The sequence below is a fragment of the Sapajus apella genome, unplaced genomic scaffold (assembly GCF_009761245.1).
Source record: "Sapajus apella isolate SASKATOON/1434 unplaced genomic scaffold, GSC_monkey_1.0 scaffold3, whole genome shotgun sequence".
NCBI lineage: Eukaryota > Metazoa > Chordata > Mammalia > Primates > Cebidae > Sapajus > Sapajus apella.
The window spans coordinates 3,999,784-4,016,433 of NW_022436943.1; the positions used below are offsets into that span (position 1 = coordinate 3,999,784).

Below are 16,650 nucleotides of genomic sequence, written 5' to 3' on the forward strand. Positions count from 1 at the left end.
TGTTCCAGAGGCCAGGCATGGTGGCTCACGCCCGTAATCCCAGCACTTTGGGAGGCCAAAGCAGGCAGATCACTTGAGCCCAGGAGTTCGAGACTAGCCTGGGCAACATGACGAAACCCTGTCTCTAAGAAAAATACAAAAATTAGCCAGGGGTGGTGGTGCACACTCATAGTCCCAGCTACTCGGGTGGCTGAAACAGGAAGATCGCTTGAGTCTGGGAGGTGGAGGTTGCAACGAGCTGTGATCTGTCACTGCACTCCAGCCCAGGTAACACAGTAAAACCCTGTTTCAAAAAAAAAAAAAAAAAAAAAGAAAAGATTCCAGCTTCTATTCCTGTAAGTAACCTCCTCATATGAACTCCCATTTCATAATTTCATCCCTGTTCCCAGGGACTTAGGACTTCTCTTCAGGATATTCACATGGTAAATAATTGCTCAGGGTAAATTAGTTTATGCCCAACCTCTTACATGTGCATTAAGGTAAAACATGAATAACAGGAAGTACCACACCCTCAAGGAATTCATCTCTAATGGTAAAATTTCAGATACCACAGTATTTAAACGGGGAATTATTTGGATCAGGGAAGTTTTTCTAGAAGGATATTTGTAGTAATAACCTGCCTTCTACTTTAGTTCTCAAATTTTGGTTATGAGATCATTTGTGCTATAATCACCAAAGATACCTCCTAAAAAAAAAAACAAAATGAAACAATGGATTTTTAGGCCCAATTCCAGAATGACTAAATCAGAATCTCAGAGTGAGGAGCTTATAATTTAGCAGTAGAGGGATACAGATGGTAAACAAATACAAGATGAGGACTATTATCCCAGTTTTGGAAATCATCAGATTATACCTTGTAGACAAAAGCTTAAGGTTTCCATGCACAACCTGGCCGATGAGTATCCACTGTGCTCTATTAGAATATAAATTTTATTTTAAATTGTTGGCAATATACAAGGAACACAGCTTCATCTTTTGGTCTTACCAGGTACTCCAGCTTGGATCCAAAAGTTGATGTCTGTCCCTTCTCCATGGCTCAGGACCTGAGTGATATTGAGGGGCTGCAGCAGGCTCATGACCTCCTCCATGATGGCCCTGGCCTTTTCACTGCCAGTGAACTGCAGTCCAGTAGGTAAGAAGGTTCCCGCGTCAGACTCCATCACCAGACTGTAGTTGGAAACATTTACCTAAACACAAAAGAAAATAGTTTGGTTTTTATCTGCTGCTTCTGTGCTTTCTCCTTGGGAACTATCAAACAACAATTACCAAATACTTTACCTCTTCATGGCTGTGCCAAGGCATGTTTCTGTGCCTGACTTAGGGTCTGATCTACATATTATCTAACTATTCTGAGATGTACAATTACTAAATACAATTGCTAAACTCAAGAGTTAGCTTGAAAGGATTCAAAAATATAATGAAGGGAAATATAAAGCCCCATATTAAAATTGTTCAATTATTTCTACTAGCAATAATATTCTTAATTTCCTTAAGTGTTCACTGTGTTTCAGTATACAATTCCTCCTATATGGCAGGGATCTGCAGAGTTAGCCATGCTCAGGCAAAAGAAGGTATGCCCTGTGAACTTATTTCTTTGCACCTCTTCCCTCTAAATAGATATTTTATCTTGTCTTAATTGTGAGTTCTGCCAAAGCTTAAAAGGATCAAGCTAACAGGTTTGTCTTGGGTTTCTGATTTTGTTGTTGCTACATCTGTTGAATCCCCAGGGAGGAAGGTAATAAAGGCATGAAACACTGCTCTCCCTCGTGTAAAACCACAGCACTCTAATTCCAGGCAACTCTGCCAGGCCACTGGTCTGTAAACTCTTTCCAAATAAAGTCTGGTAAGAAAGCACACAGTGATTTCATGTAGCCAATATTGTCATGGCACGAGCTTAGAATATAATAGGCTCTTGACAGTTTGCACAGTTAAATTGCTACCAGGCCCTAAAACTTGCAACTTAAAGACCCTTCAAAATGGCCAGCTCATCTGTTTCCCAGGAGCCATCCACATCTTCAAGACTTACCAACTGCCACCTTGGTTGACTTATTCCCAAGCTATCCTTGGACAAACACTGCTACTCATTCCTCATTACTCACCTAGTAAAAAATCAATAGTAACATTTGTACATTGCGTCCAGAGAGCTTTCACATTTGCAATCTCCTTTAGTGTTCTTTGGCAACTCAAACAAAGCAGCATTATTGATGTTGCTGTTTTATAGGAAAGGATCTCACAATCAGAGAGGTCAAGTGATTTGTTCGATGTCATACAGGTGGCAAATGGTAGAGCTGGCTCTGAAACTCTCTGCTTTCCAAGACTCCACACTACCATCACTAGCATAGCACTGGAGGGTAAGCAATACTTGTTCTGCATTTAGAGTGATTTTCCACTTACATAACAACTTAAGGATTACATAGTGTTTTTTTTTTATAAAACAGATTCCATTTTACAATGATTGCCTAACCTTTTGCTCTCAAAGTGTACTACAGTTACAAAAGCAAGAGTAGGACAGGTTCTAAAGGAAGATGTTGCCAGAATTTACTAAATGCAGGGCCCTGGGACACCAACACTTTTTGTTATTGTTAATGATGAGAAGATTAATGATGCAGAAGTCTGCTCATATTTCCACTCTCACTTCTAAGAGATTTGTCTTCATGGTGATTTTCAGTGAAAGACCCAAGGCATTTATAATAAAAAGTGCCACCTCAGCTTTCAGCTGTGGCCACTGCATTATGGTAACATCATTAGAGTTAATAACATGCAAAATATTTGCATTAATATCTTACATTCAGGACTCATTTAACTAGTACACTGATGCTAAGTCAGCAGGTTGACAAGTAATTTGGCAGTCCTAAGCCTCTTTCCTTGCATGCCCTGCCATACCCACAACCCTAAACTCTTTCCCTCTCCTGCAAAAAGGAGAAAACAACATTCACAATATATCTTGCAAATGAAAACTTAATTGAGCAATTTTGTTTGTGTGGGTTCCCATATTGCAGGCGGATCCCATTCTTCCACAAGAAAATCAGGCAGAGTGCTCCTAATCATGTACTATGTAGGTTAAAATTGGAGCTACATGGATAGAAGAATCAGTATCATTAAAATGGCTATATTGCCCAAATCAATTTACAGATTCAATGCTGTTCTTGTCAAAGTACCAATGACATTGTTCACAGAACTAGAAAAAACTATTTTAAATTCATAATGAACTCAAAAAGAGCCCAAATAGCCAAGGCAATCCTAAGCAAAAAGAACAAAGTGGGAGGCATTACATTACCCAACTTCAAATTATACTACAGGGCTACAATAAACAAAACAGCATGGTACTGGTACAAAACTAGACACATAGACCAATGGAACAGAGTAGAGAGAGCCCAGAAATAAGACTGCACACCTACAAACATCTGATCTTCTACAAAGCTGACAAAAGCAATGGGTAAAGGGCTCTGCATTTAATAAAGGATGCTGGGATACCTGAGTAGCCATATGCAGAAGTTGAAACCGGACCCCTTCTTCACACCATATACAAAAATCAACTAAAGGTTGATTAAAGACTTAAATGTGAAGCCCCAAACTATAAAAACTCAGAAGACGACCTAGGCATACCATTCTGGTCATAGGAACTAGCAAAGATTTCATGACAAAGACGCCAAAAGCCATCAAAACAAAAGCAAAAATTGACAGGTGGAGCCTGATTAAACTAAGAGTTTCTGTACAGCAAAAGAAACTATCAACAGAGTAAACAGACAACCTATAGAATGAGAGAATATTTTTGCAAAACTATGCATCTGACAAAGGTCTAATATCCAGCATCTGTAAGGAACCTAAACAAATTTACAAGAGAAAAACAACCCCATTAAAACGTGGGCAAAGGACATGAACAGATGCTTCTCTAAAGAAGACATACATGTGGCCAACAGGCATATGAAAAAAAGCTCAGTATCACTGATCATTAGAGAAATGCTCATACCAGTCAGAATGGCTTTTATTAAAAACTAAAAAAATACATGCTGGCAAGGTTGAGGAGAAAAGGGAACACTTATACAATGTTGATGGGAGTATAAATTAGTTTCACCATTGTTGAAAGCAGTATGGTGACTCCTGAAAGACCTAGAGACAGAATTACCATTCAACCCAGCAACCCCATTACTAAGTATATACCAGTAAAAGGGAAATAAATCATTCTATACCATAAAGACACATGCATGTGTATGATCACTGCAGCACTATTCACAATAGTAAAGACATGGAATCAACCTAAATGCCCATCAATGATAGACTGGATAAAGGAAATGCGGTACATATACACCATGAAATACTATTCAACCATAAAAATAATGAGATCATGTCCTTTGCAGGGACATGGATGGAGCTGGAGGCTATTAGCAAACTAATGCAGAAATGGAAAACTGAACACCACATGTTCTCACTTATAAGTGGGAGTTAAATGGTGAGAACACATGGACAGATAGAGGGAACAACACACACTGGGACCTACTAGAGGGTGGACGGTGGAAGGAGAAAGAGGATCAGGAAATATAACTAATGGGTACTAGGCTTAATACCTGGGAGAGGAAATAATCTGTACAACAAACTCTCATGATACAAGTTTCCCTATGTAACAAACCTGCACACGTACCCCTGAATTTAAAACAAGTTTTTAAAAAGTGGAGCTAGTTCACAGTTTGGCTATTAGACAAACATTAATGTTTGTGGCCCAACATTAATGAGCAGCCTGGTGAGTTGGACAATGCTCTGGGCCCAGTCTGTTGTATTCCTGACTCAGCAAGTGATACACTGGGCTACCAAGGTGGGTGAATGGCCTCTTCCTCCCCAAGTCATGTTTCCTTGGTCCTTGGGTTCTGCATCTGTAGGGTGGGGCAAAAGCTTGAATAATGAGCCTGTCCATATGAAGCTTCAAGCACCTTTGAAGAAAAGGCCTTAATAGACCAAAGTGAAAGTGGTTGCATGAATTGAAAACCAGGGTTTTTAATAATGTGTTCATTAAGTGCTTCCTGGTCTTCTTTAACTGCAAATGAACAGATGTCCTAGGGAAAGGGGACTTCACAGTTTGTGAATGCCATTGTGCAATGTCACAGGATGTTGACAAGAACACAGAGAATAGTGTAAATAAAGAAGGTTTCAAAGGTGCCCTAGGCTATATATGTAAGCAACCATTTTAGCAGAGAAATCAAGAGTGTGGGTTCTGAATGATCCAGACTGGTTTTGACCCACGTATCAACCAATCTTTAGCTGTAATGGGATGATAATGGTACCCAGTTCATGGAATTGTCAAAAACAGTACATTGTAAAGCCTAGGGCATAACTAGCACTTGGTAAACAGTAGCATAACTGTTGTTATGTTCTTGGCACTGGGCATCAACACTTCTCAGATTTTCAAGGATGGTCCCAATATAAGTACTGTTAGCTGATTACAATGATGGTAGGCAGCATTTCTGTGATGTTTCCTACGAGCCAGACACTATGTGTAACGTCTTACAGCTCATCTGGTGAGTGTGTACAATCATTATATAAGTGCTCTTATATTTCTCATTTTACAGCTTAAGTAACTGAAGTTTAGTCAGGTTGATTAACTTTCCCATGGTTACCTAGCTTGTTAAGTAGTGCAGCCAGAATTCCAACCCAGAGGAATTCCTTCCACCTCCTAAGCAGTTGAGAGCACTGATTCTACCTCCTAAGCTGTGCTCTCAACCTCTCCACTGCTGGGTCTCCTGAAAGTCACTTCTGTCAGGCCACGAGTACTCACCTTTAATTCAGAAATACAAAGAATGTAGTTAAATATATAGATTAAAAACTCTTTTTCATGATCGTAACACAAGGTATACTTGGACAGAAGTTACTGTTCCTGCTAACAAAGTAATTTAAGCCAAGAAAGAAATGAAAACAAAAACAAAAATCTCTTGCCCCACAATTTCTTTCCAACTAAAAATAAAAAGCCTAAAATAATAAAACATCTTTTCAAGCCAAATAAGACAGGATGTGTAGATATCAGTAAACCAGAATTCTGGCATAGGTATAGAAATGTTTGATTTCTATTCATGCAGGATTTTTTTAGTTGTTGCTTACATGACGGCAGCATTCTATTGTTTTCTATTTATATATAAACATCTCCATGTGTTTTCAATAAAGAACTAAGAAAACAAACCATCCACCATCCATGACACTGCTTTTTCTCTACATTTATGGAGTCATTATCTAATTGTTAGCACATGGTGAAGGAGTTGGGAAAATGTCTCTGCGCAAAGAAACTGGAATGAATAGCTGGGTCACTAGGCTGTTAGAACTGCTGCTTCTTAGGAATATGTTGTCACAAACATCCTTATTCCTTAGTGTGCCGTGTGTGGGGACACATTCAGTGTAGATTTGAAAAGCTGATCATAGCTAGTGACCGGGAACAGAGTAATACTTATTTCACCCAACCTATTTTAGCATACGTAACAAGATATTCGCCCTCTTGTTTATAGGGTGTAGGAAGAAACCAACTTCTAGAGGCTGAATGCTTTATTGCTGAGATAACCAGCACAGATTGAGCAAGCTGAGGCACATAGATGAGGAGGCTGAGCAGCTCAATGATAACTCGGATATGATCTGTAAACTCCCTACTTTGTTCTCTAAATAAAGAAAAGCAGCTCTTTATTGGGAGCCTTGAAAACTGTCATTCATTACCATGCAATATACACAATGCAATGGAGAGGAATGCTCCAAGGTAACCTCTTAGGGTCAGATCATAGTATTAGTTAATATCTGCACAGGGTTGAGGATTGATAATTTTGTCTTGTGCTATAATCACATGCTATAACACTCTCTTCCTTTTTTTTTTTTTAAGGGTCAGTCTACTCTGCCAAAGAACAATTTGGTGACCATTAGCATTCTTTGGGTGCAATGCAAGATTCAAAAGAAGGAAAGTGTTTAAAATACATATGCATGTTTTAAAATACTTCCTAATAAAAACACAAGGATGATGTTTTGTGTTTTTTTTTATAAAATTCTAAGGCTTTTTTTCAGAAATATAGACCCAAGTTTAATAATATCTCTTCTCTCTCCAAATTTGGTTGCTTCTTTGTTTAAAAGTTTTTTATTTTCTCATAGCCTAAAGAAAATAACTATGAGAAAACCATGGAAAAATAAACGTATTTTCTCGTGTTTCTAAACATGTCTTTGATTTTGACTTAAAGTGACATTGTAGTCCCAAGATTAAGTGAGAAGGAAAGAGACTCCCATTTGAATTAATCATGTAGCCTCCTTGATTTATTCTTCAAAGAAGTAAATTCCACATTGACACAGTGCAATCAACTTTAGTACCTCTCTCTTGCCCTGCAAATGTAAATATTTTACAGATAACAGTGATGATGCTATTTGGTCAGGTGGTAGGCCCAAACAAGTTCTCAGAAGCAAATCATCTGACAGTGTGTGTGCTGAGTTGCTGCAATCCTGTTTTGCAGTTCTGCCAGTGACCCTGGAATTCCCAGATTCTGTGGATGAAGCTGGCGTTTTTACAGAGCTTCAACTCAAACAACTAACACGATTGGATGACAGGTAAAGAAGGTTCTCCTGCTGTGGAAAGTAAAAAGATAGCCTTTACTTTCTGGTCAGATCTACCCTGAAGTTTAGACTGTTGCTTTTGACCTTTACTATCAGTCTCCAGCACTCAGTTTTGAACAGCTTTGGGCACCCAAGGGAGAGCCAGGAAAGGTATGATGACATAAGTTATTTTATTTGCTAGCTCGACTGGCTGCAGCTTGGGTAAGTTACATTAGTACCAAAATTGCAGACACTTAGCCACCATCGTACCTAGAGACAGTAATAGAATGAAAAGGTACTGAAGAACTCTTTCCAGACCTACCATTCTGTGTGCGCGCTCAGAGGTATTCTGTTGTGAGACAAACATATGTTTTCAGACAGTCCAATGTTTACAATATCATTTGAAGCACTATAGATCTTAGTGAATTCTCCTCTCGTGCTTGTTAATGTCTGTGAATAACCCTTAAACTTACCAAAAACACATGATCCCTGCATAAATGACACTATGATAATAACAGTGAGCTAGAAGGCTAAAAATATGGCATAAACATTAGCTAAAAAGAGTAATTTTATTTATATTACATAGCAAATCTGACTGCATTTGATATGCTTTTAGGAAAAAAAGAATGCAATATCCAAGGTATTCAGCAGATAGACTTTAAAAAAGGCTTACATACCAAATTAATATCTATCTCAGCTTCTAATTTTATTCTTTTGTGTTAAAGTAATATAATGATAATAGAAGTAGTGGAACTCAAGAGCCCACAATAAAATTTTGATTCCTTTAATATACTATACGTTGGTCAAGTGTTTCATGTTAGTGCTTTCATATTCATTTCAGTATGCAGTTGTAGACGAGAAATCTCCAACACAGCTGGCTTCATATGAGCAGACTCCCCTGCCTTTGTCGTTTTCTATCCCTCTCAATCCCTTCTTCTAACAGGTTATCTGTCAGTCTTTCCTGTTATACCCACCACACTACTATTCATCTTCGGGTTCAAAAGGTAAAAACTAAATTGCCTGCATGAAGAACCTTTCCTCCATTCGACCCTCCTCCTTTAACACTGTGACATGCTAAATAAGCTAACACATAAAGAATAAAGGTGTGTTTCTTGTTTTTTTAATAAAAGGATTATTTTTAAAAATTTTATGCATACATTTAAAAATAATCAGCGATATACTTACATGGGTCAACATTTAAAAAGTACAAAAGGATATCTAACCAAAACAATAAACCCCCACCTTTATCCTCTAGGGACTCATTTCCGCTTCTCAGATATGACTTTCTCAACAGCTTATGTATTTTTTCAAGGATATTTTGCTTATATACAGAGAAATACACATACACATACACTACATACACAAACATATATGTGAACATATCAAAACATATCTAAATATCCATAGAATATGTGTGTATATAGTGTATACACATGTACATACATATATTTATTTTCTTTTTTGTTTTTTATTACTTTTAAGTTCTGGGATACATGTGCAGATCGTGCAGGATGGTTACATAGACATACAAATAACATAGTGGTTTGCTGCATCCATCTCCCCATTATCTACATTAGGTGTTTCTCATGTTATCCCTCCCCAATCCCCCTACCCCCTGCTATCCCTCCCCTAGCTCTCCCACCCCCAACAGGCCCTGGTGTGTGATGTTCCCTTCCCTGCGTCCATGTGTTGTCATTGTTCAATACCCACTTATGAATGAGAACATGTACTGTTTGGTTTTCTGCTCTTGTGTCAGTTTGCTGAGAATGATGGTTTCCAGATTCAACGATGTCCCTGCAAAGGATATGAACTCAACCTTTTTTATGGCTGCATTGTATTCAATGGTGTATATGTGCCATATTTTCTTTATCCAGTCAATCATTGATGGGCATCTGGGTTGGTTCCAAGTCTTTGCTATTGTAAACAGTGCCGCAATGAACATATGTGTGCATGTATCTTTACAACAGAAGGGTTTATAATTCTTTGGATATATACCCAGTAATGGGATTGCTGGGTCAAATGGTATTTCTATTTCTAGATCCTTGAGGAATTGCCACACTGTCTTCTGCAATGGTTGAACTAATTTACAGTCCCACCAACAGTGTAAAAGCATTCCTATTTCTCCATATCCTCTCCAGCATCTGTTGTCTCCAGATTTTTTAATGATAGCCATTCTAAATGGCGTGAGATGTTGTCTCAATGTGGTTTTTGATTTGCATTTCTCTAATGATCAGTGATGATGAGCATTTTTCTATGTTTGTTGGCTACATAAATGTCTTCTTTTGAAAAGTATCTGTTCATATCCTTCACCCACTTTTTGATGGGGTTGTGTTTTTCTTGTAAATTTGTTTTAGTTCTTCGTAGATTCTGGATATTAGCCCTTTGTCAGATGGTTGGCTTGCAAAAATTTTTTCCCATTCTGTCGGTTGCTGGTTCACTCTAATGATAGTTTCTTTTGCTGTGCAGAAGCTCTTAAGTTTAATTAGATCCCATTTGTCTATTTTGGCTTTTGTTGCCATTGCTTTTGGTGTTTTACTCATGAAATCCTTGCCTATGCCTATGTCCTGAATGGTATTGCCTAGGTTTTCTTCTAGGGTTTTTATGGTGGTAGGTCTTATGTTTAAATCTTTAATCCATCTGGAGTTAATTTTGTATAAAATGCAAAGAAGGCATCCAGTTTCAGCTTCCTGCACATGGCTAGCCAGTTTCCCAATACCATTCATTAAATAGGGAATCCTTTCCCCATTTCTGGTTTTTGTCAGGTTTATCAAAGATCAGATGGTTGGACATGTATGGCATTACTTTCAAGGCCTCTGTCTGTTCCTTTGGTCTATATCTCTGTTTTGATACCAGTACCATGCTGTTTTGATTACTGTAGACTACTATAGCTTGAAATCAGGTAGCATGATGCCTCCAGCTTTGTTTTTTTTTTTTTTTTTTTTTTGCTTATGATTGTCTTGGCTATGCGGGCTCTTTTTTGGTTCCATATGAAGTTTAAGATCGTTCTTTCCAGTTCTGTGAAGAAGGTCAATGGTAGCTTGATGGGAATAGCATTGAATCTATAAATTACTTTGGGCAGTGTGGCCATTTTCATGATATTGATTCTTCCTAACCATGAGCATGGAATGTTTTTCCATCTGTTTGTGTCCTCTCTTATTTCCTTGAGCAGTGGTTTGTAATTCTCCTTGAAGAGGTCCTTCATGTCCCTTGCTAGTTCTATTCCTAGGTATTTTGTTCTCCTTGTAGCAATTGTGAATGGGAGTTCACTCATAATTTGGCTCTCTGTCTGTTATTGGTGTATAGGAATGCTTGTGATTTTTGCACATTGATTTTGTATCTGGAGGCTTTGCTGAAGTTACCTATCAGCTTAAGGAGATTTTGGGCTGAGACAATGGGGTCTTCTAAATATACAGTCATGTCATCTGCAAATAGAGACAGGTTGACTTCCTCTTTTCCTAATTGAATACCCTTTATTTCTTTTTCTTGCCTCATTGGTCAGGCCAGAACTTCCAATACTACATTTAATAGGAGTGGTGAGGGCACCCTTGTCTTGTGCCAGTTTTCAAAGGGAATGCTTCCAGTTTTTGCCCATCCAGTATGATATTGGCTGTGGCTTTGTCATAAATAGCTCTTATTATTTTGAAATACATTTTACCAATAGCTAGTTCATTGAGAGATTTTAGCATAAAGGGCTGTTGAATTTTGTTGAAGGCCTTCTCTGCGTCTATTGAGATGATCATGTGATTTTTGTCTTTGGTTCTGTTTATGTGATAGATTACATGATACACTTGTGTATGTTGAACCAGCCTTGGATCTGGGGGATGAAGCTGACTTGATCGTAATGGATAAGCTTTTTGATGTGCTGTTGGATTTGGTTTGCCAGTATTTTATTGAAGATTTTCACATCAATGTTCATCATGATATTGGCCTGAAATTTTCTTTTTTAGTTGTATCTCTGCCGGGTTTTCGTATCAGGATGATGTTGGTCTCATAAAATGTGTTAGGGAGGATTCCCTCTTTTTGTATTGTTTGGAATAGTTTCAGAAGCAATGATACAAGCTCCTCTTTATACCTCTGGTAGAATTCAGCTGTGAACCTGTCTGGGCCGGGACTTTTTTTGGTTGGTAGGCTATTAGTTGCTGTCTCAACTTCAGACCTTGTTATTGGTCTACTCAGGGATTCAGCTTCTTCCTGGTTTAGTCTTGGGAGGGTGAAAGTGTCCAGGGATTTATCCATTTCTTCTAGATTTACTGGTTTATGTGCATAGAGGTGTTTGTAGTAATCTCTGATGGTAGTTTGTATTTCTGTGGAATTGGTGGTGATATCCCCATTATCATTTTTTGTTGCATCTATCTGATTCTTCTCTCTTTTCTTTTTTATTAGTCTGGCTAGCAGTCTATTTTGTTGATCTTTTCAACAAACCAGCTTCTGGATTTATTGATTTTTTGAAGGGTTTTTTGTGTCTCTATCTCCTTCAGTTCTGCTCCGATCTTAGTTATTTCTTGTCTTCTGCTAGCTTTTGAATTTGTTTGATCTTGCTCCTCTAGTTCTTTTAATTGTGACATTAGGGTGTTGATTTTAGATCTTTCCTTGTTTTTCATGTGGGCATTTAGTGCTATAAATTTCCCTCTAGACACTGCTTTAAATGTGTCACCGAGATTCTGGTACATTGTGTCCTTGTTCTCATTGATTTTGAAGAATATCTTTATTTCTGCCTTCATTTCATTATTTATCCAGTAGTCATTCAGGAGCAGGTTGTTCAGTTTCCATGTAGTTGTGCAGTTTTGAATGAGTTTCTTAGTCCTGAGTTCTAATTTGATTGCTCTGTGGTCTGAAAGACTAGTTGGTATGATTTCTGTTCTTTTGCATTTGCTGAGGAGTTATTTACTTCCAATTATGTGGTCAATTTTAGAGTAAGTGCAATGTGGTACTGACAAGAATGTATATTCTGTGAATTTAGGGTAAAGATTTCTGTAGATGTCTATTAGGTTCACTTGGTCCAGATCTGAGTTCAAGTCCTGGAAATCCTTGTTAATTTTGTCTCATTGATCTGTCTAATAATGACAGTGGAGTCTTAAAGTCTCCAACTATTATTGTGTGGGAGTCTAAGTTTCTTTGTACATTGTTAAGAACTTGCTTTATGTAACTGGGTGCTACTCTATTGGGTGTATATATATTTAGGATAGTTAGCTCTTCTTGTTGCATTGATCCCTTTACCATTATGTAATGCCCTTCTTTGTCTCTTTTGATCTTTGTTGATTTAAAGTCTGTTTTATCAGAGACTAGGATTGCAACCCCTGCTTTTTTTTGTCTCTATTTGCTTGGTAAATTTTTCTCCATCCCTTTATTTTGAGCCTATGTGTGTCTTTGCACATGAGATGGGTCTCTTAAATACAGCACACCGATGGGTCTTGACTCTTTATCCAGTTTGTCAGTCTGTGTCTTTTGATTGGGGCATTTAGCCCATTTACATTTAAGGTTAATATTGTTATATGTGAATTTGAATTTGATCCTGGCATTTTGATACTAGCTGGTTGTTTTGCCCATTAGTTGATAAAGTTTCTTCATTGTGCCAATGGTCTTTACCATTTGGTATGCTTTTGCAGTGGATGGCACTGGTTGTTCCTTTCCATGTTTAGTGCTTCCTTCAGTAGCTCTTGTAAGGCAGGCCTGGTGGTGATGAAATCTCTCAGCAATTATTTGTCCATAAAGGATTTTATTTCTCCTTCACTTAAAAAGCTTAGTTTGGCTGGATATGAAACTCTAGGTTGAAAGTTCTTTTCTTTAAGGATGTTGAATATTGGCCCCCACTCTCTTCTGGCTTGTAGGGTTCCTGCCAAGAGATCCACTGTGAATCTGATGGGCTCCCTTTGTGGGTAACCTGACCTTTCTCTCTGGCTGCCCTTAGCATTTTTTCCTTCATTTCAACCCTGGTGAATTTGATGATTATGTGCCTTGGGGTTGCTGTTCTTATCTTTGTGGTGTTCTCTGTATTTCCTGAATTTGAATGTTGGACTGCCTTGCTAGGTTGGGAAAGTTCTCCTGGATAATATCCTGAAGAGTGTTCTCCAACTTGGTTTTATTCTCCCTGTCACATTTAGGTACACCTATCAAATGTAGGTTCGGTCTTTTCACATAATCCCATATTTCTTGGAAGCTTTGTTCATTTATTTTCACTCTTTTCTCTCTAATCTTGCCTTCTCATTTTATTTCATTGAGTTGTTCTTCAGTCTCTGATATCCTTTCTTCTGCTTGATTGATTTGGCTACTGAAACTTGTGTATGCTTTGCAAAGTTCTTGTGCTGTGTTTTTCAGCTCCATCAAATCATTCATGTTCTTCTCTAAGCTGGTTATTCTGGTCAGCATTTCATCTAACTTTTTTTCAAGGTTCTTAGTTTCTCTGCATTAGGTTAGAACATGTTCCTTTAGCTCAGAAAAGTTTGTTATTACCCACCTTCTGAAGTTTGCTTCTGTCAATTTGTCAAACTCATTCTCCATCTAGTTTTGTTTTCTTGTTGGTAAGGAGTTGTGATCCCTTGGAGGAGAAGAGGCGTTCTGGTTTTTGGTGATTTTAGCCTTTTTGCACTGTTTTCTTCCCATCTTCCTGGATTTATCTACCTTTGGTCTTTGAAGCTGGTGACTTTCGGATGGTGTCTCTGAGTGGACTTCCTTTCTGTTGATGTTGGAGCTGTTTCTTTCTGTTTTCTGCTGCAGGGCTGCTGGAGGCCCACTCCAGACCCGTGGGGGCTGCAGAACAGTAAGGACTGCTGCCTGTTTCTTCCTCTGGTAACTTTGTTCCAGAGGGGTACCTGCCAGATGTCAGCCAGAGCTCTCCTGTATAAGGTGTCTCTTTGGATATATAGGGGTCAGGGAGCCACTTGAGGAGGGAGTCTGTCCCTTATCAGAGCTCAAGTGCTGTCCTAGAGCTCCATTGCTCCCTTCTGAGCTGCTGGGCAGGGAGGTTTAAGCCTGTTGCCGCAGAACTCACAAACATCCCTTTTCCCAGGTGCTTTGTCCTGGGAAGGTGGACTTTACTTATAAGTCCCTGATGGGCTGCTGTCTTTTTTCAGAGATGTCCTGCCCAGCAAGGAGGGAGTCTAGTCACAGTGTGCCTACATAGGCCTTACTGAGCTGCTGCAGGCTCTGCCCAGCTGCTGTGTAAACGTCTGTGTGATTTTGTTTACACAGGCAAGATTAGAACTGCCTCAGTAATGGTGGATGCCCCTCCCGCTACTGAGCTCGACCGTCGGAGGTTGAGCTCAAACTGCTGTGCTGGCTGCAAAAAGCCAATGGGTCTCAGCTTCGTGGTCTTTGTGGTGGTGGGACCCACCAAGCCAGATTGCTTGGCTCCCTGCTTTCAGCCCCCCTTTTTTTTCAGGGGAATGAGTGGTTCTGTCTTGCAGGCATTCAAGATGCCGGCTAAAATGGCTGCCCAGTTTTGTGCTGGAAACCTGTGACACTGGTGTTTTTGACACCAGTGAGAATCTCTGGATTTGCAGGCTGTAAAGGCCTTGGGAAAAGCACAGTATCTGAGCTGGAGTTCTGGAGTGTCTGGAAAAGTCCCTGATAGCCTTCTTTGGGTAGGAGGGGGAGTTCTCCAGCCCACTGCACTTCCCAGGTGGGGCAACACCCCACCCTGCCTTGGTTTGTCCTCCTTGGGTTACACCCACTGTCCAGCTAATCCCATTGAGATGAACCTGGTACCTTGGTTGGAAATGTGGAGATCACTCGCCTTCTGTGTCGCTCTTGCTGGGAACTGCGCTCTGGAGCTGTTCCTATTTGGCTATCTTGGCAGAAGTCTCCTGTTGGTTGTTTTTGATGGTGGTGTTGTTCCAGCCAAGATAGTGCTTTCTGGTTGACCTCTAATGCCCTTCTCTTGGCTGGGAAGACTACAGCAGCTTCTTTAAGTCCCTTTCTAAGGTTATAACTGACAGCTAAGTTCATCTACCTATAAGTAGACAGGTTATTTTTTAAAATATAGTACTCATCATTTTCTTGTCCTGCAAAAATAGACTGTGCTATACTCTAGAACCCAAATATTTACTCAATCCCAGGGTGTATTAGGGTGTAGCATATTAAAACCCAATTTGTGAGTTTTTGTTTCTCTATAGCTTATAGAAAAGCACTTTCAGCATTTCTGTATTGTGACAATATTCCCACATGCTTTATTTGATTAAGTACTCTTTACTAATATTAGTAAAGATGCTAAACACAGCTTTAGAAATAATTGTTTTCTTAGGTGGGCCTTTCCTTCTTTTCAAAAGAAAATTAGCAGGTTTGAAACCTTATACAAAGCAAAAATATTAAAACATAAACTTCAGGGCTCTTGGTCTGCTCAAGTGACTTCATGCCCTACTTGTCCCCAAGCCTTTTTTGACTAACATGCCATGCCCCTCTCTAATTTGTTGGCCTATTGCACTTCATTCAATTTGCTTTTTTATTCCTGCCTTGCTCCTGCGAAAATTCAAGGCTTTCTACAAGAAAAGATCCTAATGCCATACTAAAAGAGTAGGTAAATGCACTAGAACTAAGAAAATGCCATGAATGCAGGAAAACACATATGTGTGGGTCTCTGCCATATGCCTAGGTTAAATAACAAAGCTAAGCACATAGTAAGTGCACACTAACTATTTAAGGCAAAGTCACAATTGGGGACATTTTGACATAGCCTCAATAGCAACTTGAGGACATAATTTAGCTCCAGCTTGTGGCTGCCAATGTAAGAGGGTGATTGATGTATTACTGAGCTCACATTATCTAGGAAGAGAAAGCACACCACTGGCTCCTTGAAAAAGCAGTATTTTTTCTAGCGTTCAATTCTAAGAGGAGTAATTATATGGCTCTTTATATGAGGAACACTGGACAAAATAATGGACACAGTCTCCAATAACAGTTTTATAAATGATGCAGAAACACTTTTCCTAACACTACTTCCTACATATTGATACTCAATTGAAGCAAAAAGCAAAATATTAAGTCATATTTCAGTAAATGTGTTTTTTTCAGGGAGCAAAATGTATTTATTCAACAGTTATTTTGAGTAAACTGAGGGATAGGGTGACTAAAGATTTTTGTTTGCCCTAGGAAGTCCCAGTTTACATCCCTTGT

At 38.9% G+C, this 16,650-nt stretch overlaps 1 protein-coding gene across 1 annotated transcript in view; it reads right to left on the minus strand.

Annotated features, from left to right (window-relative positions):
- CPQ (carboxypeptidase Q) overlaps positions 1-16,650 on the minus strand; it is a 495,642-nt gene that overhangs the window by 80,538 nt on the left and 398,454 nt on the right. The window contains exon 7 of the mRNA XM_032245652.1: positions 986-1,187. Coding sequence (XP_032101543.1) covers positions 986-1,187 — 202 coding nt within the window. The remainder of the gene's footprint in view (positions 1-985; positions 1,188-16,650) is intronic.